Consider the following 22,133-nt stretch of genomic DNA (forward strand, 5'->3'; position numbering starts at 1 on the left):
CGCATTTTTTGGGACCACTGCCACCCCTAAACTTAGAGATCAACAGCGCTCTTGTCGAAAAACTAAAGACAAACTCATCGGGAATGTGGTAATAGATGTTTGAGCAGAGGTTTACACATAATAAAACTTAGATTATCAAATTTTGAAGAAGCTATTAAAAGGGAGGTGAGCTTTTCGATGTCTAGTTAGTGGATGTAGTGAATTATACGTACTATCATAAATGCAACGCAAAGGTAGGCAAGCGGACAAAAGAGAAATTAAAAAGGATAATGCATACAAGATAACAAGAAAAGAACCTTTAAGTAGAATAACACTTGCGACCATGCCTTAGAATTCATGCGGTCAAAGTCATGCGTTGAATGATGGAGAGGATTCTTCTGCTGTAATTGCGCACCAATGAGAATTATTGTCGCACCTACAAGGAGCAAATGCACCGCATCCAAGAAAGCAGTCACATATCCAAAATAACAATAAAAATAAACTAAACTAGAAAAGCAAGGTAAGGATAGAGTAGAAGACGTCTCTGGAGAAATTAGAGTGAAGCCACCGCAAGGAGTCTTCCATGCAGGAGATTGTTCTTAACTGCTCAGGCTAAGAGGCTCGCCCTGACCATTGGAACTTCCAGCAATTGTTGGGTGCATGCTGGTCGCTACGCACTTATAACTACCTTCAGCTCATGCGACTGATTGCCCTTCTATCTTAGGGTCAATACTGGCTTTCGGTGCATTGCCTACACTTCAAATATTGTTTGCAGCTTGGTCGTACAAGCTACAATACTCCCAAGGTAAAAAGGTTGCCTGCAGAAACACAAAACTCAACAAACTATTAGCTGCCAAGTCCCCGGCAACGGCGCCAAAAACTTGATGGTTTAGGAAATGTGGGTAAATACATATGCATTTATCGTTTGTTCTCCATGCATCGCTAGACATGCGTCAAATATGCAATATGCGTCTAAGAATGTATGCAATGACCCTGCGTTCCTGCCACAAGTTTTCTTGCTCTCTCGCCAAATTTAACGAGATCGCAAGTTTCTCGGGTGATTTATGTTGAACTCAGGGACTTGTAGCTAAATGTTATGAAGTTAAGTGTTTTCGCCGAAGAATAAAAGAATATTGAAGGTTATGGGCTATGCGCTACTCCTACTTCTAACTAACAGATTAAGCAGTGGAAGTATGACTATGAGAGATAGAGACATGGTAACTGTTAATGCGTAATAAAATGTATGGGAAAATAGATAAAATGGCGGGGATGACTTCACATCACAACACTAAGCTTGATCGCAAGGGTAACCCTAGCCAACGCAAGCTATGCGATTATGCTACACACACTTAACGAAGACGCATGCGATGTATATGTGATAGTGTCGAGAGGCCTTATTTCTAAGTCTCTATTCCTACTCACGTGCTCTCACACATAAACAAGATGACCGCATACCACCATATCCTACTTCTAGATGCATGCATTGTGACTGCATCCTATAGGGTGCATACGCTGTATAATAGCAAACAAAGCTTATCTCTAAGCCTCTATTCTTGCTTAGGCGATCCAATCTGACTCTCTCAAGCCTAGATTTGATTTTTAGACTACTCTCTCAAGTATGCCTAAATGATGAATGATGCACTCATAAGACAAGGTAATCACATAAACATGGTTGACATAAGATTATTCCTATCTCTAGGAACACTGCTTACTTTACTTAATGCGTTCAACTACTTACCCTCCCAGGCAGTTGGTCGCTCCTGATTCTACTTATAGACAAGCATTGCTACAGCTTTACACTAGGCAAATAGGATTTTCTCACAACACTCACACAACGCATACCTCTCGGTGGTTTGCTACATGCTTCATATGTCTATACCGCATGATTAAGTATGCAATACTCTAGCAGTTTGACTTAGTGGTGCAATGAAAGTAAAGGATGCTAAGTAAATGAAGATAGAGATGGAATCGAAGGAAAATATAGAGATGCATTGATCACAAAATGTATTAATCTCTTAAGCCACAATGTAATACAAGACAAATATAGAAGAGATATGGAGAGCCAGATGGAAGCAATGTCTTGCTTCCATCAGATATGTGTCAAGGCTATCGGTGGTGCCATAGATGGGTCGTGGAGTAGTCTCTCTCGAGATCTAACTCTGGCGGAGCTCCGGTCATCACTTGGAATGGTTGAAGGGATGAAGAACTCTCAAGACTCTTTTCTCACGCTTTCGTCTGGATCACAAGGATCTGCCCTAAGGTAAAGAACCCCGGATGCCTTCAGGCAGGGACCTTGGATACTTGAAGTTGGGCTCTGAGGCTTCTATTTATAGAGCTTGATCGCCGACAGCATTAATGGTCGTTCTCTGAATTTCTGATGCTAACAATGTTATGGACCTGCTCTAAATCTCTACTGCAAATGGCGTGGTAAGTGAAATGTCAACATCACCTTTTGATACTCCTGAGGTATGCATTCATGCTTGGTTTTTGAAGTATCAACGCATTCCACCACCCTTGCGTTCATCCCTTTATTATGGTTATTACTCTATAGCCGCAACCTCTATGCGATGGATGAATGCGGTTAATGGTCGCAACATCCATGTGTCGAGCATATGTGATCGCATATGCGACGCCTCTGCGATGGCAAGATTCACCGCATTCGATCGATTCCTACGTTAGCTACAAAAATAGACAATTAGACGTAAAGTAACGCATAATAGTGGGTTAACCAAGATTCTATATGTTGATCGATGCAAGCTCGTTTTCTCATGAATTCTTAGTATACTCGCCGCATATTCTACTTATCAGCCCTCATAATTCTAAATAAAAGGCCTATAATGACGTGCATTTCTGCCCATCATCACACCCCCAAACTTAGAATCATGCTTGTCCTCAAGGATGCTTTATACTTAAGAAATTCATAATTCACCCTCTGACTTTCCCTTGTGATGACCAGCCTCTCAGAGTATAATGATCCAACTACGGGTAAGTGCCTTTCACAACTTAACTTTTATCAGCTTGAGTTTCCCCTTTGCGCTGACAGTATAGTTTTTATTCCTGAACATTTTTTTTAATAGCATCGCAATGTAATGAACGCATTTTTTGGGACCACTGCCACCCCTAAACTTAGAGATCAGCAGCGCTCTTGTTGAAAAACTAAAGACAAACTCATGGAGAATGCGGTAATAGATGTTTGAGCAGAGGTTTACACATAATAAAACTTAGATTGTAAAATTTTGAAGAAGCTATTAAAAGGGAGGTGAGCTTTGCGATGTCTAGTTAGTGGATGTAGTGAATTATATGTACCATCATAGATGCAACGCAAAGGTAGGCAAGAGGACAAAAGAGAATTTAAAAAGGATAATGCACACAAGATAACAAGAAAAGAACCTTTGAGTAGAATAACACTTGCGACCATGCCTTAGAATTCATGCGGTCAAAGCCATGCGTTGAATGATGGAGAGGATTCTTCCGTTGTAACTGTGCACCAAGGAGAATTGTTGTCGCACCTACAAGAAGCAAACGCACTGCATCCAAGAAAGCAACCGCATATCCAAAATAACAATAAAAATAAACTAAACTAGAAAAGCAAGGTAAAGATAGAGTAGAAGACGTCCCTTAGAGTGAAGCCACCACAAGAAGTCTTCCATGCAGGAGATTGTTCTCAACTGCTTAGGCCAAGAGGCTCGCCCTGATCATTGGAACTTCCAGTAATTGTTGGGCGCATACTGGTCACTATGCGCTTATAACTACCTTCAGCTCATGCGACTGATTTCCCTTCTATCTTAGGGTCAATACTGGCTTTCGGTACATTGCCTACACTTCAAATATTATTTGCAGCTTGGTCGCACAAGCTACAATACTCCCAAGGTAAAAAGGTTGCCTGCAGAAACACAAAACTCAACAAACTATTAGCTGCCAAGTCCCCAGCAACGGCACCAAAAACTTGATGGTTTAGGAAATGTGGGTAAATAAATATGTGTTTATCGTTTGTTCTCCATGCATCGCTGGACATGCGTCAAATATGCAATATGCGTCTAAGAATGTATGCAATAACCATGCGTTCCTGCCACAAGTTTTCTTGCTCTCTCGCCAAGTATAACAAGATCGCAAGTTTCTCGGGTGATCTAAGGTCGAACTCAGGGACTTGTAGCTAAACCTTATAAAGTAAAGTGTTTACGGTGAAAAATAAAGGAATATTGAAGGTTATGGGCTATGCACTACTCCAACTTCTAACTAATAGATTAAGTAGTGGAAGTATGACTATGAGAGATAGAGACACGGTAACTGTTAACGTGTAATAAAATGCATGGGAAAATAGATAAAATGGCGGGGATGACTTCACCGCAACACTAAGCTTGATCGCAAAGGTAACCTCAGCCAACGCAAGCTATGCGATTATGCTACACACACTTAACGAAGACGCATGCGATGTATATGAGATAGTGTCGAGAGGCCTTATTTCTAAGTATCTATTCCTACTCACGTGCTCTCACACATAAACTAGATGACCGCATACCACCATATCCTACTTCTAGATGCATGCATTGTGACCGCATCCTATAGGATGCATGTGCTATGTAATAGCAAACAAAATGTTGGAAGGAAAATTAGGGATGGGGTTGCGCACGTAATCATGTGTTAGACATGGCTTAAACTATGCATTTACGCCCATGCGTCAGAGGTCATGCGTTGGAATGAGAATGTGTTAATCTAGTATGCAATGACCATGTGTTCCTATCACAAGTTTTCTTACGCTCGCGCCAATTATAACGCGAATGAAGGTTTCTCGAGTAATCCGAGGTCGAACACAGGGACTTTTCACTCAATAATGCTTATGAAGTAATGCGTTTGAGGTGACTAAAAATAAAAAGAAGAAGTTTAATAGATTTACACACTACTCCTACTCCCATCTAAATAGATTGAGCAATAGAAGACTTGCGATGAGAATAGGTAGATAGACAACAACCATTAACGCATAGTAATGTTTATCGCTCAAGTAATCCCAGCTCGTCACACTAACGTATCGCACACCTCTCTGTGGCCAGCAGCATGACTATATCTCTATAATGCATGGTTGCGTCGAGCATAAGATTGTGCCTATCTCTAGAAACAATGCATATTTTGCTTTAATGCATTCCATCTCTTACCTTCTCAGGCAGTTAGACGCGGCTAATTACTTATAGACAAGTATTACAACAACTCATAGACAAGCGTTGCTACAACCTTTTTACCAAGCAAAGAGGATTAACTCACTATACTCGCACAACGCACACCTCTCGGTGGGTTGCTACATACATCCTATCTCTAGGCTACACGATTAAGTATGTGATTGCCCTTGATAAATAAATGATGAAGGTAAATGATGATAAAGATACAGATGATAATGAAAATGGCATTGAAGGAATCAAGATATCATTGATTACAAAATATCTTAATATCTTAAGCTAAAATGTAATACAATACAGAGGTTAAAGGAGAAATGAAAGACTCTGCATTAAGGCTGCCAGTGGTGCCATGGATCAATGGTGGAGATGTCTCTCTCGAGCTCTATCTCCAGCAAAAGCTCCGGCCGTCACTCGGTCTGGTTTGTAGAGGTGAAGAATTCTCACTGAAAATGTTGCTCAAGCTCTCATCTGTGATCGCAAACCTTTTCCTTGAGGCAGAAGTTCGAATTCTTTGAAATGAAGGTCGAAGGGGCTATTTATGGGGTTTAAACGCCGACAACTATCATGATTGCGTTATGTCTCACTGCTACTTTTGTCGCAGTATGGGCAATGTCACATCGTCTTATCTTGTGGATACTCCTAAGTATGCGTCCGAACTTGATTCAGCTAAAGTATCAACGTGTTCTACCCATCTTGCGATCGTCCTTCTATTATGGTTGTCACTCCATGGCCGCAATCTCCAATTGATCACCGCATTCGCTTGATCACTGCAATTTTCATGCGATGGACGTATTTGATCACCACATGCATTCATCTATGCAATAACTCGATTTTTAGCACATGAGTTTGTCTTTGTGGTCGCCTAGCTTTAGTGCATGTGTTTGTCTGCGATTGCTTATTTCCAACGCATGTTTGATTCCTGCGATAGCTACAAAAAATAGACACTTTGGCATGGAGTAACGCATAATATTGGGGTCAGTGAGGATTTAGGTGCTAATTGATGCAAAACTCAATTCTTCACATATTCTAAGTATTATCACCGCATTTTCTACTTATTAGCCCTCATAATTCTAAATAAAAGGCTTATAATAACTGGCATTTCTGCTAGTTATCACACCCCCAAACTTAGAATCATGCTTGTCCTCAAGCATGCGTTATACTCAAGAAATTCTTAACTCACCTTCCGGCGTTTCTTTGCGATTACCAGCTTTTCAGAATATAATTTACTCGTACCTCTAACCATGGACGCAATCTCCTTCACTTCGGTTGCTTCTTCAAAGAAATCTTTTCTAAGTTAAATTCGGCAAGCCTTTGCTCAAAAACTTTTTTTATTCATTCTCCGCAACTTTTCCTTCAGCTCTTGAGAATGCATTCGTTCAAAACAATTCAAGATTATGCAATTATTTATTCAAATGCAGCGTTGAATCCTGGTTATGCTCTTCATTTTGGCTTACCCCCACGTGTGTCATGTGGGCATCCAATTTCGGTTGCGTTCCATGTTCAACTCAACTCATGTCTTTCTTAATTTGACTTGCGCCCGACAGAGGAGTTACGCTTATGCGTTGATTCTGGCGACTTAACTTCATTTTGGTTTGCCCCCATGGGTATCATGCAAACATCCAACTTCGAGCAAGTGCCTTTCACAGCTTAACTCTTATCAACATGGGTTTTCCCATTGCGTTGACAGCGGAGTTATTATTCCCATTTTTTTTTAAGGAATCACCGAAATGTAGTGAACGCAATTCTCCGAGACCACTACCACTCCCAAACTTAGAGTGTGGCAGCGTTCTCAATGCAAGCTAAAAACTAACTCAACAGGAATGTGAAAACAAATGTTTGAGCAAGGGTTTGCACACAATAAAGCTGTAGACTTTCATAATTTGAAGAAGCTATTAAAAGTATGGAGACCCTTATGATACTAGTTAGAGGATGCGATGTATTATTTGTGCCATCATAGATGCATCACAAAGAACCACAATCAGACAAGGAGAATTTCAAAAGGATAATGCATAAAAGATAACAAGAACAGAACCTTAAGTAGAATAAAGCATGCGACAATACGTTGGAATTCATACGATTGAAGCCATGCGTTGAAGGATGTGGAGGATCTTCCGTTGTAATTGCGCACTGAAGAGAGTTATTATCGCACCTATAAGAAGCAAACGCACCACAACCAAGGAAGCAGTCGCATATCCAAAATAACAATAAAAATAAACTATACTAAGAAAGCAAGGTAAAGATAGAGTAGAAGACTTCCTTGGAGAAATTGGAGTGTTGTCACTGCAAGGAGTCTCCCATGGAGGAGATGGTTCTCAACTACTTGGGTCAAGGAGTTCGCCCTAGCCATTGAAGCTTCCAGCAATTGTTGGACGCATGATGGTTGACATGCGCCTAAGACTGCTTCCAGCTCATGCAACAGATAGCCTTTCTATCTCGGGGTCAATATTTGACTTTCAACGCATCGTCTATACTTCAAATATTGTTTGCAGCTTGGTCGCACAATCTACAATACACCTAAGATTGAAAGGGTGCCGGTGAAAACACAAAACTTCATAAAACATTAGTTGCCAAGTCCTCGGCAACGGCGCCAAAATCTTGTTGGAAGGAAAATTAGGGATGGGGTTGTGCATGCAATCATGCGTTAGACATGGCTTAAGCTATGCATTTACGCCCATGCGTCAGAGGTCATGCATTGGAATGAGAATGCGTTAATCTAGTATGCAATGACCACGCGTTCCTATCACAAGTTTTCTTACGCTCGCACCAAGTATAACGCGAACGCAAGTTTCTCGGGTAATCCGAGGTTGAACACAGGGACTTGTCACTCAATAATGCTTGTGAAGTAATGCATTTGAGGCGATGAATAAAAATAAAAAGAAGAAGTTTAATGGATTTACACACTACTCTTACTCCTATATAAACAGATTGAGCAATAGAAGACTTGCAATGAGAGTAGGTAGATACACAACAACTATTAACGCATAGTAATGTTTATTATCTTAAATCACTCAAGTAATCCTAGCTCGTCACACTAACGCATCGCACACCTCTCGATGGTCAGCCGCATGACTATATCTCTATAGTGTATGATTGCGTCGAACATAAGATTGTGTCTATCTCTAGGAACAATGAATACTTTGCTTTAATGCGTTCCATCTCTTACCTTCTCAGGTAGGTAGACGCAACTAATTACTTATAGACAAGTATTGCAACAACTCATAGACAAGCGTTGCTACAACCTTTTTACCAAGCAAAGAGGATTAACTCACTATACTCGTACAACACACACCTCTCGGTGGGTTGCTACATGCGTCCTATCTCTAGGCTACACGATTAAGTATGCAATTGCCTTTGATAAAAAAACGATGAAGGTAAATGATGATAAAGATACAGATGATGATGAAGATGGAATTGAAGGAATCAAGATATGCATTGATTACAAAATGTCTTAATATCTTAAGCTAAAATATAATACAATACAGAGGTTAAAGGAGAAATGAAAGACTCTACGTCAAGGCTGCCGGTGGTGCCATGGATGAATAGTGGAAATGTCTCTCGAGCTCTATCTCCGACAAAAGCCCCGATCGTCACTCGGTCTGGTTTGTGGAGGTGAAGAATTCTCACTGAAAATCTTGCTCAAGCTCTCATCTGTGATCGCAAACCTCTACCTTGAGGCAGAAGTTCATATGCTTTTAAATGAAGGTCAAAGGGGCTATTTATAGGGTTTAAACGCCGACAGCTATCATGATTGCGTTATGTCTCACTGCTGCTTTTTTCGCGGTATGGGCAATGTCACATCGTCTTATCTTGTTGATACTCCCAAGGTATTCATCGAGCTTGATTCAGCTAAAGTATCAATGCGTTCTACCCATCTTGCGATCGTCTTTCTACTATGGTTGTCACTCCGTGGCCGCAATCTCCAATTGATCACCGCATTTGCTTGATCATCGCAATTTTCATGCGACGGACACATTCGGTCATTGCATGCATTCGTCTATGCGATAACTCGATTTTTAGCGCATGGTTTCCTGGCTTCAGCGCATGCATTTGTCTGCGATTGCTTGTTTCCAACACATGCGTTTGATTCCTGCGATAGCTACAAAAATAGACACTTTGGCATGGAGTAACGCATAATATTAGGGTTAGTGAGGATTTAGGTGCTAATCGACGCAAAACTCAATTCTTCACATATTCTAAGTATTATCACCACATTTTCTACTTATTAGCCCTCATAATTCTAAATAAAAGGCTTATAATAACTAGCATTTCTACCAGTTATCATAGAGTTTATCTCTAAGCCTCTATTCTTGCTTATGCAATCCAATCTGACTCTCTCAAGCCTAGATTTGGTTTTTAGACTACTCTCTCAAGTATGCCTAAATGATGAATGATGCGCTCATAAGACAAGGTAATCACATAAACATGGTTGACATAAGATTATTCCTATCTCTAGAAACACTGCTTACTTTGCTTAATGCGTTCAACTACTTACCCTCCCGGGTAGTTGGTCACTGTTGATTCTACTCATAGACAAGAATTGCATCTGCTTATAGACAAGTGTTGTTACAGCTTCACACTAGGCAAATAGGATTTTCTCACAACATTCACGCAACGCACACCTCTCGGTGGTTTGCTACATGCTTCATATGTCTATGCCACATGATTAAGTGTGCAATACTCTAGCAGTCTGACTTAGTGGTGCAATGAAAGTAAAGGATGCTAAGTAAATGAAGATGGAGATGGAATCGAAGGAAAATATAGAGATGCATTGATCACAAAATGTATTAATCTCTTAAGCCACAATGTAATACAATACAAAGATAGAAAAAATATAGAGGGCCAGATGGAAGCAATGTCTTGCTTCCGTCAGATGTGTGTCAAGGCTACCGGTGGTGCCATGGATGGGTGGTGGTGTAGTCTCTCTTGAGATCTAACTCCAGTGAAGCTCCGGTCGTCACTCGAAATGGTTGAAGGGATGAAAAACTCTCAAGACTCTCTTCTCATGCTTTCGTCTGGATCACAAGGATCTGCCCTAAGGCAGAGAACCCCGGATGCTTTCAGGCAGGGAACCTTGGATACTTGAAGTTGGGTGCTGAGGCTTTTATTTATAGAGCTTGATTGCCGACAGCATTAATGGTTCTTCTCTGAATTTCTGCTACTAATGGCATGATGGACCTGATTTGAATCTCTACTGCAAACGGCGTGGTAGGTGAAATGTCAACATCACCTTTTGATACTCCCGAGGTATGCGTTCATGCTTGGTTTCTGAAGTATCAATGCATTCCACCACCCCTACGTTCATCCCTCTATTATGGTTATTACTCTGTAGCCACAACCTCTATGTGATAGATGCATGTGGTTAATGGCCGCAACATCCATGCATTGAGTGTATGCGATCGCATATGCAACGCCTCTGCGATGGTGAGATTCACCACATGTGATCGATTCCTACGTTAGCTACAAAAATAGACTATTGGATGCAAAGTAACGCATAATAATGGGTTACCCGAGATTTTATATGTTGATCGACGCAAGCTCATTTTCTCATGAATTCTTAGTATACTCGCTGCATATTCTACTTATCAGCCCTCATAATTCTAAATAAAAGGCCTATAATGACATGCATTTTTGCCCATCATCAGGTTAATGAGAGGGTAGGGCTCTTTGTCCAAGTCTCGGAGATACCACTTAAAGGAACACTCATCTACTTATCCTTAAGACGGGAAGGAGTGAATTCCATCTTATATTATTATGTTCCCAGCTCCTCATTGGGTTTTGTCCCCAAAATGGGAGGCGTACTAGATCAAAAAACTGGTCACCTTCACCTATACAAATCAAAGGACAATCCCTCATGAACAAGAGTTCATAATATACGTAGGATTAAGACTAAGTCGCCTAGGTCATCCTATTGAAATAGGAACCTAACTAGTTAACTGTGACATCTAATGGTTACTATTTTGCGGTCTGGTCTTATGCAAACTCATTAAATAGGATACCTCCACTCGCATGTCAACTACACGAACACATTGAATCATTTCGTTTGTATCAATTACAAAGTAGGACGTATCCATAGCCAGGATAAGGTACCTAGTCTTATCCCTATATTATAGACCCTTTAGGTTGTATCTTTAACGTTGATCCCTATATGTCTTCACATTCAGTTCAAGACATATAAGGTAGCCTTGGATAATTTATTGGATTTAGGGTTATTAAGACAAAAATAGACAAACAACATAAAACAATTTATTGAATTAACATCTATAAGTCTTTATTGATGACAATCAATTAATAACGTTTACTATCTACTAGTTTTAAGGCATAAAACTCAACAATGAGGTCGAAATAAGTCTATTTACAATAATCACTTAAACTTTTACCCTAAACCCCCACAACATGAACTTAAGATTCAAGTAAAAGACGTGATGAGCTACCTAATCTTCAAGTTCCCTGAGGTTCTTGAAAAGTGACTGACTGGAAAAACTGCTAGGCCTCGGGATATCCACCACTACCTAGGGAGGGAAAACATTTTAAAGAGTGAGCTTAAAATACCCAGTGGGTGACTATTTTAAAAGAAACATGTTTTCTAACAATATAACATAAAACATTTACATTCTCACTTCAGAATTTTAGAGTAAAACGGTAAACATAGAATCAAGGGATATAAAAACCCTAAGTTAAAATTCATCATTAATTCCTATAAAGCACTTCTACTCCTTTGCCTAAACATGAGGGATACCCCTTTTTCTCGATCCTTAAAAACCTTATTTAAGAGGGAGCCCTTTTACTCATTCTCATCAACGTTGACAACATAGATCTTACGTACACGTAGAACTGAATAGGATCCTACCTACCTTACCATACCTTCAATAGTAAGGATCTCCATATAACTAGGTACCTTACCATACCTTCGGTACCAATGCTCAAGAGTAGGTTTTACATATTAGCATAAAGCATTTTAACTTTACATAAATTCTTATCATAAAAAAGCATACTCACCATGCTAACGAAAATCTTTGAATAGCTTAGTCAAATGCTAAAACATGCCATTCAGCCTAAATAGAATGCATAGAGGTTATGTATAAAATCTGTCTTTAAACTATCAATCATTCATTCAACATCAATTTTTAATACTTAAAATATGTGTTGAGAGAATCAAGTAAAAACCAACCATGCGTTAGAAACTCACTAGGAAAACACTTAGCAAATATTTTAAAACTAGTCACTCATTGTCTTTGAGTTACTTCCTCAAATGATTGTAGGCCTCCCTATAAGCATTTTCCTTGTAACAATAGTAAAAGCCTTTGGTTAATGCCTTGAGCCCCCTCTTGAGCTTAACTTCACAAATTATTTTTAACATAGGAAAAATCCAAGTCTAGTTCAACACATCATCTTATACATTTTACCCGACATATCCCTAGCACATAGGTGCTTAACGCGTTACCACGCAACCCAAACTTTACCTTGTAATTGGTTAGTGGGGTAGCAGCAAGCACACGGTACTCCTTGGTGTCAAATGCCTCTACATCGCTTATGCGATAAGCGCTTGTGGCCACAACCCTCTGCGCCTACTACCATGGTTTGCAGCCTCTCGCATGTTTCGCGTGCGCACTTTAACCAACACTTGCCCACTCTATTGCACACCCCTCATCTATTTGAAGGAACTCATGTGAGGAGAACCTTGAGCAGAAGCGGATCGTCCAAATTTCATAAATTATCGAATGCTAAATTTATAGTAAATATACAATAGATATGCATTTAAAATTAAATTACAATATGTTTTTACAAGAAAAGGGTTCAAAATACATTACCTTTAAAGAACCTTTTTCTCTATGAATCCTCCCTCGAACAGAAATCAGCAACTTTTTGAAGACCTTCTTCAAGATTTTCTTGAACCAAAACTCGGACACAACCACAAAAAGTCCTTGGTATTCTCGGGGTGAGAACCCAGGAGTGGTGGGCTCTAACTATTTTGGTTTGAGGGAAAAGTTTAATGTGTGGAAGAAGAAGATTGAATATTCTCTCAAGAACAAGAACACAAAACTCTTCTATAAGTTTCTCAATCGTTCAATCTACAATAGCAAATCGTAGAGGAAGAAGATAAAACCACTTTTCTTTTATTCCTCTTACCATAAAAATTAATAACCACCCACTAAAGTGGGTGGAGAGATATGGAGGCAAAGGTAGGTTATAACCCCTCGGTAACTTGGAAAAGCATTCTTTAGGGTAGAGATTTTTTTTAGAAGGGTTGATAAGATGGAGGGTTGGGAATGATAATCTTATTTCTATTATGGACGACCCTTGGATCCCGAATGGTGGAAGTTTCAGACTGAGCTGGGTGGATAGTAGTGCTAGAGAAAAAATAGTATCTTTCCTTCTTGGCTTTGAGGGTTCTTGGAATGAGTCGATTATTAAGGATTTGTTTCTTCATCATGATGCTTGTGGTATCCTTAACATCCTGATTGGTCACAATAGAAAGGACGGTGAGATCTTTTGAAACATTGATAAAAGGGGGATGTTTTTGGTTGAAAGTGCCTATCATCTTGGTGTTAGGTTTTGTGGGATGTCTCCCTCTTTCACTTCAAGCTCTATTGAGAACCGAAAAATTTGGAAGATCTTGTGAGAGGTCAGGGTCAGACCGAAATTCAAAATTTCTTGCTGAAGAATTTTAAATAATCTTATTCCCACTATTTGCAATTTACATTCCAAAGGGATTTATTCTAACTCTCTTTGTTTATTTTGTAGATCTCGTGTGGAATCAACATGACATGTTATGTGGGAGTGTAAATTTTTCAGAAAAATTTGGGATTTCTTCCTACCTTTTTATGTTGGTTTGTTTGGTGTTGACAAGAGTAGATGGTCTTCGCTGGATTACTAGGACTTGCTGAGATCGTCGTGCTTACATAAGGATCTTGATCGTGTTCTGGTTATCCTTTAGGGCTTGTGGAATCATCATAATGAAATTTGGTTTAAAAATGGGACATCTGATCTTAATTCCCTTAGATTTTTTTTTTTTTTATTGATAAGCACCTCGTTGAGCTGGATGGTCTGAGAAGCCATCTTAAATATATATATGATGCTTCGTTGTCCCTTTCTCTCTACTCTCGTTGGTCTCTTTCGTCTGCTGGTTTTCGGAAGCTTAATGTTGATGTAACTTGGTCTAATGATAGAGAGATAGGTGGTCTTGGGTGGATTGTCCGAGATCACTGTGGTCGTGCGCTATTGGAAGGTTGCAAATTCACCAAGACGATGAGAGATATAAGCCTCTTGGAAGCAAAAGCCATTTTGGAAGGTTTGGTCGCTATTAAGGAGAAGTTGACTAGTCATAACCCCCCTTTATTTGTTGAGTCTGATGCATTAGTGGTCATTAATCTTCTCTATGGGATTGAATTTTCGCTATCAAATATTAAGGTTTTTATGGACGACATCCTTGTGATTGGACAAGACGTGGATACCGCTCTCTTTTGTTATGCTCCTCGGGAGGAGAACAAATTTGTTCATGCTATTGCAACTTTGGCATCCTTCCAAAGTTGCTCTTTGATCTAGAAAGATATTTTTTGAGATAGTATTCTCCCCATCATTTTGGATAGGTTAGTGTGTAATTGTTGGATAGTTTGCTCTTTGTAGTTGTGTTTAAAAAAGAAAAAAAAAAAAAGAAAAAGGAATTCAATATAATTTAACAATATATGATCTTAGTTATCTTCATAATAAATATTTTGTTATTATACTTTCAACATGGTTTAGAAATTAATTCTTTTAAACAGAAATGATTAAATATGAACTTTTGATCCGCTAAGATATAATACTTTGCCCTTTTTGTTTTGAAAGGGATATAATACTTCACTTAGTTGAGTTATATCTACGTTAATTTTTTGAAAAAATGGTAGTTGCAAATATAGCACCAAGATCCAAAGTATTAGTAGATATAGCACAATGTAAAAGAATTTCTAGATAGAGTAAAATTTAGATCTAGTTCTCGAAGTCAATCAGTGATAAACCATATCATTGGTAGAAGTCTATAAGCGATATAATCTATCACTGATAGATTTGACTACATTGACAATTCTTTAAAAATGTTGTTATACATTTATTATTATCTCTAAAAATATTACCTATTAATTAGAATAAGAATCTTAAATGGACCATCATTATTGAATAATGTATATGTTATGTCTTATAATTATGTAAGACAAATTGATATATTGAACAACATTAATGAGTAAAAGAATAGAGGGTAGATGGCATGCATTTTAAAAACAATAATCAGACAGAATATTCCCAAAAAAAAGAAAAAAGAAAAAAACAAATGCTTCCATATCTTGCCTTTCAGGGTCGTGTAGTGTAACATATGTTCATCAAATTGTTATTATTCTATGGTGCTGCATTAATAAAACAAAACTGGAGTGACCTAACATTTTTTTTCTTTTACAACCACATTTTATGGATTAGATCAACCACAATTAGTTCAAAAAGTTGTTTGTTATTTATTTATTTATTTTTATCTATGTTTATCACGACATCTACTTCAAGCAAGGGAATGCATGACCTCATCGCCCTGTCAAGCTTGCCACCGTAGGCAGTGATCAAAATGGTGATGTTCTCGGGCTGGCTTGGCTCACTTGTCTCATTCCCCTACGTGTTGGTCCCCAAAGTTGAATGTGAATGTGGCCTAGTTGAAAGATTATGGTTCCAGAGAGACTGGATGGATTGTTTATGACCATAAATTAGATCAAATAATTATTGGATGCAAAGTTATTTGTAAGAGTTGAAACGTCAATATGATGGAAACTATAGCAATTATTGAGGATCTGTTAGCTATTCAATAGAAATGGTCTGATCTAATCTACTGATCAAAATGGAGTCAGATGTGTTGGAAGTGATTAATCTGTTTTGTCGAAAGGAGACTTTACTTGTTGAGGATATTCTATTTGTTGTAGTAATTCAGTTAATATTGATCATTGTTGTTAAGAAGAGAATAGATTTACATATTTTTTTAGCATCCTGTAAAGACTATTGTTTGATCGGAAAAGATGATCTTTTATATTGGAATTTTTGCATCGTTGGTGACGAGAAGGTAAAGTTTTAGGCAGTGCAAATTGGTTGCGTGCTATCTTAAATATGTGTGTGGAAAGGTTGGTTAAAATAATTGAGAAAAGATGCGAAAACCAATGATTGAGTTAATTAAGGAGAGTGGATATGGGATAGTCGACAGTCGACACCGAATTTGACGCAACAAAGGGGTGTGTCTACATTATTGTGAAAACTAAAAAGGGTAAAAGAGTAGACAAATTTTAAATGCATTTCCCTCGTTTCTCGAGAATAATCTTTTTCTCTATTTCCACTGCTTTGCATAATATTCCAAACTATTCATTCCATTTCTTCAACTTTTCATACTTTGCCCTCTTTTCGGCCTTTGGGTTGTAAAGCATATGCCATGTATTTATTTATTTACATTCGTTTGATAAAGTTTTAGTTTTCAGTTTTTATTTCTCAAATTGACATTCATATATTTTTTATAAAATTTGAAAAATATTTCTAAAAATAGATCAAAATTGTGGAACTATAAAAAGTAATTTCTCCTATTTCATTTCTATTTTATTTAAAGTTATTCTTATAATATATTATAATGAGAACTATGCTTATTGGTATGAAAGCATGTCCAATTCATTCTTGAACTCCATAGTCTTGGATTAAATTTCATATGGTACTTTTTTTTTCTTTCTTTTTATATTTCCTTTTTCTCTATATTTTTTCTATATTTCTTTTATTTATATTTACTTTCTTTTTTCTTTCTTTTATATTTCCTTTTTTTCCTATATTTTTTTTATTTCTTTTATAATTTTTTATTTTCTTCTTTATTTCTTTTATATTTATTTTTTCTCTATATTTTTTATACTTATTTATATTTATTTTTTTTTTAATATTTTCTTTTTCTCTATTTTTTATATTTATTTATAATTATTTTATTTTTTTTTCTTTCTTTATATTCCTTTTTTCCTATATTTTTTTTATTTCTTTTATAATTTTTTATTTTCTTCTTTATTTTTATATTTATTTTTCTCTATTTTTTATACTTTTTTTTATTTTATTTATTTTCTTTTTTTAATATTTTATTTTCTTTATTATTTTTTAATTTCTATATTTTAATCTAATTTTGAATTTTGAATTTTCAAATATTTATGTTTAATATTATTTTTGTTTCAAATTTCAAAATTTCACTAGGGTTTATTTTCAAATATTGGAAAATGAACCAAATATATACAAATATAGCAAAACTAATTTTGAATTTTTGAATTTTTCAAATATTTAGATTTATATATTATTTTTCAATAAGATTATTTTTCAAATATAAGAAAATGAACCAAACTATTTACACAATATAGCATATTTAATTTTGAATTTTTAAATTTCCAATATTTTGATTTATATATTATTTTGATTTTCAATATTTAATTTTGAATAGGATTGTTTACAAATATAGGAAAATAAACTAAAAATATTTACAATATAGCAAAATTTTCCCTGTCTATCACGGTCTATCACAAATAGAATGTATATTTGCTATTATTTATAAAATATTTTCAACAGTTTTTATCATTTAAATAAATTTTCCTTTTCGATGTGTATATATAAATAATTTTTGAATTTTAAATTTAAATTTTGCAAAATGCATTTTATATATTGTTCACACGAGGTTTCCGGAGAAACGTATTTCGTGGAGTTGAACTTGAGTTGGTGTTGATGTTGGAGTTGATTTGATGCGATGTGGTTCGATCTCTATAAATTGATCCTCTGATTCTCTCCTCCCGGTTGGGTGAATATGCTTGATTGGAGAAGGAAAGCACCGAACGTTTTCTTGAATAGAGTCTTGGAAGCTTGAAGTAGAAGTCTTGGAAGAGTATTTGTGTCTTCAAAGGTCTTCTGCCTTATAGGAATGTAGCTTCAAGAGTCTTGGAAGCTTGGAAGAGTATTTGTGTCTTCAAAGGTCTTCTGCCTTATAGGAGTGTAACTTCATGAGTCTTGGAAGCTTAAAGTAGAAGTCTTGGAAGAGTATTTGTATCTTCAAAAGTCTTCTGCCTTATAGGAATGCACCTTCAGGAGTCTTGGAAGCTTGAAGTAGAAGTCTTGTAAGAGTATTTGTGTCTTCAAAGGTCTTCTGCCTTATAGGAGTGTAGACTCCGTATTTGTGTCTTCAAAGGTCTTCGCCTTATAGGAGTGCAGCTTCAGGAGTCTTGAAAGCTTGAAGTAGAAGTCTTGGAAGAGTATTTGTGTCTTAAAAGGTCTTCTGCCTTATAGAAGTGCAGCTTCAGGAGTCTTGGAAGCTTGAAGTAAAAGTCTTGGAAGAGTGTCTTATAGGAGTGCAGCTTGGGAGTTCTCTGCTTGTTAGTGAATTCTCTCTAGGTCTTCTGAGTGTAGAAAATGTTGCCCCTACAAATGAAGAGAACTTCTCTATTTATAGGGTTCTCATGTGGGCTTCGTGGGCTTGGTTGGTCCATGGGCCTAACCCTTGGGCCCAATTAGTTGGTTTTGGGCCTAATCTTGAATTTGGGTCAAATTCAACCTTTTTGTAGTTTGGACTTTAAGCCCAAATAGTAATATCAAATTGGACCAATTTAATCTCATCTGATTTATACGTCATCGAAACTTGTCTTCAATTCAATTCGAGACATGTATCAACTTCTAATTGGACCCAAAGTCAATGATTTAGAAATTCGTCGTTAATTTAGTAAACGATGTGGTGACTTGTGATTGGTCCAAAATTTCTCATTCAACATATATTTTTTAAATTCATATTTTTTAAATTTTTTTGACATACAAAACCAATTATAATTTTATAATAATATAAATTTGTTTACTAAGATATTTATTTAGGTTTCTTTTAATATTTTTACAACCACGACAATTACGTAATAATATAATTGAGTTAAATTTGAGACTACATCATTTAAAATTTAAAACAAATGACTTGAGTGAGAAACAATATTGTAAATCAAATTTTAACAATATTTGAACTATAGAAACAATTATATTATCGGTATTAATTTTATATTGGGACTTATGTGTATTCAATAGTTTAAATATTTGATAACTAATTTTTATACTTTAATGCATGCTATATATCTTTTTATTTTATATAATTAGGTTATATTTAAACTATAAAATATGGGAAAAAAAATACAGGAAATGAGAAACAAGAAATAGTTATCAAACAAGTTTTTGTTTTTGTTTCTTTTCTCCAAGAAATCGAAAACAATAATAGTTGTCAAACATATTCTTATTTCTTGTTCTAAAAAAGGAGGAAATAGGAAACAAGAACCAGAAAATATGAAACGAGAATGTTATCAAACGGACCCTAAATTTTAAAAAACTTGAATACTTGTAGATGATTAAACTAATATTAATTGAAATAATCTAACTGTTTCCTAAGTTTAAATATGCATGTTATCATGGATATAAAGTTGTATTATCTAATACCAGTTTAGAAGTTTGATTCTTCCCGGAAATAAAAAAGCATGTTGTAATTCATACACATAAAAGAAAAGATGGGCGCATGGGAGAGAGTTGGTTTGCTAAAATTCTTAAGAAAAAAAACAAAATAAAAATAGACATGGGCTGAGAAGATTCACAACCCATGGGCCGAGAAAAACCTATGCCAGGCCCATCGGCCCATATAAACAAAAGGAGCTGAATCTGAACCCACATTCTTCAGAATTCAGAAGAGATGGCCCCCCATGCACTGAGCTGAGTCTGGATAACGTGTTGGTTTCTTCATAATGAGCAAGTGGCGGGAAAAATTCGTATTAATCCCATGAATGACCATTCCCATCAAAATTCTTTTCTCTGAATTCAATTCCCTTTGTGTCCAATCTTCTTACGACGTGCTGCCATTCCCATTAATTCCAATTGCTTTTCTTTCATCCAATAAAATATAAAAACTCATACTGGATTCCATTCCATTACAACACTCAACAGATTAGAGGTTAAACAGAGTCATCCAAGTCACCTCAATCCAAAGAACAAATTCAGAAATTGATTTGATTGAAACCCATAAGAAAAACTTCACAGAATAATCAATTGATTGCGACTTCCATCAACATTGGAATCGATTCCACTCTACCAAATTATAATTTTTCTGTGTAATCCTCCTCCTATAAATTCAACGCCTAATCCTGCTTCACCTGAAAGCAACAAAATCACTACACACAAACATATTTCATCTGGAAAAAAAAAATGTCGATCCGTTTCAGCAATTTCTTCCCTGCCGATCGGAAGGAACGCTACTACGTTGAGGATCGGTCCGGAAGCGAAAAGTGCCCTGAAGATCGGAAAGAACGCTACCACGGCGAGGATCGACGCACGTACGACAAACTCTTTGACGATCGAAAAGAACGCTACTACATTGAGGATCGCCATTCTTACGGACAATTCCATGAGAAAGACGTGGTCGCAGCCGATCCGTTCCGAACTTCCATAGCCTCAAATTCCTCGGCCGTTAACGCTCAGATTGACTGGAAGGAGACGGCTGATGCACACGTGTTCAGGTTGGATCTTCCCGGAGTGAAAAAGCACGAAGTGAAACTGGAGATTGAAGAAAATGGAGTTCTGTGTATCAGCACTGAAATTAGGGCTGAGAGAGAGGAGAGAACCGATATTTGGCGTCGTGTGGAACGAAGCAGTGGAAGGTTCTACCGGCGTATTGTGCTGCCGGAGGGTGCCGATGTGGATAAGGTGAGGGCAGAAATGAATAACGGAGTACTGACAGTGACTGTGCCTAAATACCAATTCAAGAAGCCCATGGCCAGAGTTGTCCAGATTTCTGGCCATTGAAACCCTTCAGAGGTATAGTCCTACACTGCAGCTGAAAGAGATGAAGCATATTATAAAATTAAATAATCAGGGTTTTATTTTACAGTATGAAATAAGAAATATATATATATATATATAATAAAATGAATACCACTATGTTTTGCTTCTTGGAAAATAATAAAATTTTTATTATGTTGCTCTTGGCTTACAAAAGAGCGTTTTCAATAATAAAAGAATATGTGACGCTTAAGATATGCTTTGGCCTGTTACATAGCTTTTGTAAGTTTGAATAGAATTTAGTAAAGTAATTTAATCATGCATTTGTAACCGCCCACAAATTTATAAAAGAGGAAATTTCAAATCTTTTACAGCTTTTGTGAAATAGATGTTCAAACTCAATCGATGTCTTGGACTCCAAAAGCTTTCTGAGAATAACTCGAATATGGCATGATTTTAAAATGATAGTTGAACCAAATTCCAAATTTACCCCGCTCGCCAGATTAGTTGAATGGAAGAAACTGGAAACGATGATAAAATGAACCAAAAAAAAAAAAAAAATTGATCCGTGAGAATGTGAACTTAGTGATGAAGGTAGAACTTTGATTTTTGTTTTTATATAATCTCTAAACTTTAAAAAAATTTTAATAGGTTGAGTGAACTCTTGATTTTTGTGTTTAATATATTTTTAAAGTGCCAATTATACATCTAATAAATCTCTTACATATTTAAAAAGTGTTAAAAGTAAACATTAAATTCAATTATGCTTAACAGGTATGATTGGATATTTTTTATAAACTTAATTTATCTATTAACTACAAAATTTAATTCAAGTCAATTCGACCCCAACTATTTTTTTCTTATAAAATAGTTAACTTTTAAATGTTTTTGATATTTATGAAATATATTAGATATAAAATTGAAGTTTATAGATTTATTAATCATTTTTAGATATTAGAGTCAAAATTGAAAGTTTAGGTATTTATTAGTAACAATTTGTCAAACTAAGAAATTAAACTTTTAATTTAACCTTTATATAAATTTAATTTTAAATGTATTGATATATGATATCTAAATTAAGTAATACTAATTAAAAAAATTATTATAAATCTTTCGAGAAATATGCACCTAAATGTATAAACAAAAAGCATTCCATCAATTTTCATAAAATAATTTATAAAGATA

General features: G+C 36.3%; 1 protein-coding gene across 1 annotated transcript; it reads left to right on the forward strand.

Annotated features, from left to right (window-relative positions):
* Nucleotides 1–20,315: 20,315 nt before the first annotated feature.
* LOC120090424 (18.1 kDa class I heat shock protein-like) lies at nucleotides 20,316–21,317 on the forward strand. The gene has a single exon (XM_039048079.1). It carries the CDS (start codon nucleotides 20,376–20,378, stop codon nucleotides 20,970–20,972), a length of 597 nt encoding a protein of 198 aa, XP_038904007.1. The 5' UTR covers nucleotides 20,316–20,375; the 3' UTR covers nucleotides 20,973–21,317.
* The last annotated feature ends 816 nt before the right edge of the window (nucleotides 21,318–22,133 follow it).

Source organism: Benincasa hispida, chromosome 11 (assembly GCF_009727055.1).
Source record: "Benincasa hispida cultivar B227 chromosome 11, ASM972705v1, whole genome shotgun sequence".
In the NCBI taxonomy this organism is placed as follows: domain Eukaryota; kingdom Viridiplantae; phylum Streptophyta; class Magnoliopsida; order Cucurbitales; family Cucurbitaceae; genus Benincasa; species Benincasa hispida.

Bases quoted from the DNA above. Each gene is read 5' to 3' on its own strand.
- LOC120090424 (XM_039048079.1), top strand. From the start codon at position 20,376: ATGTCGATCCGTTTCAGCAATTTCTTCCCTGCCGATCGGAAGGAACGC.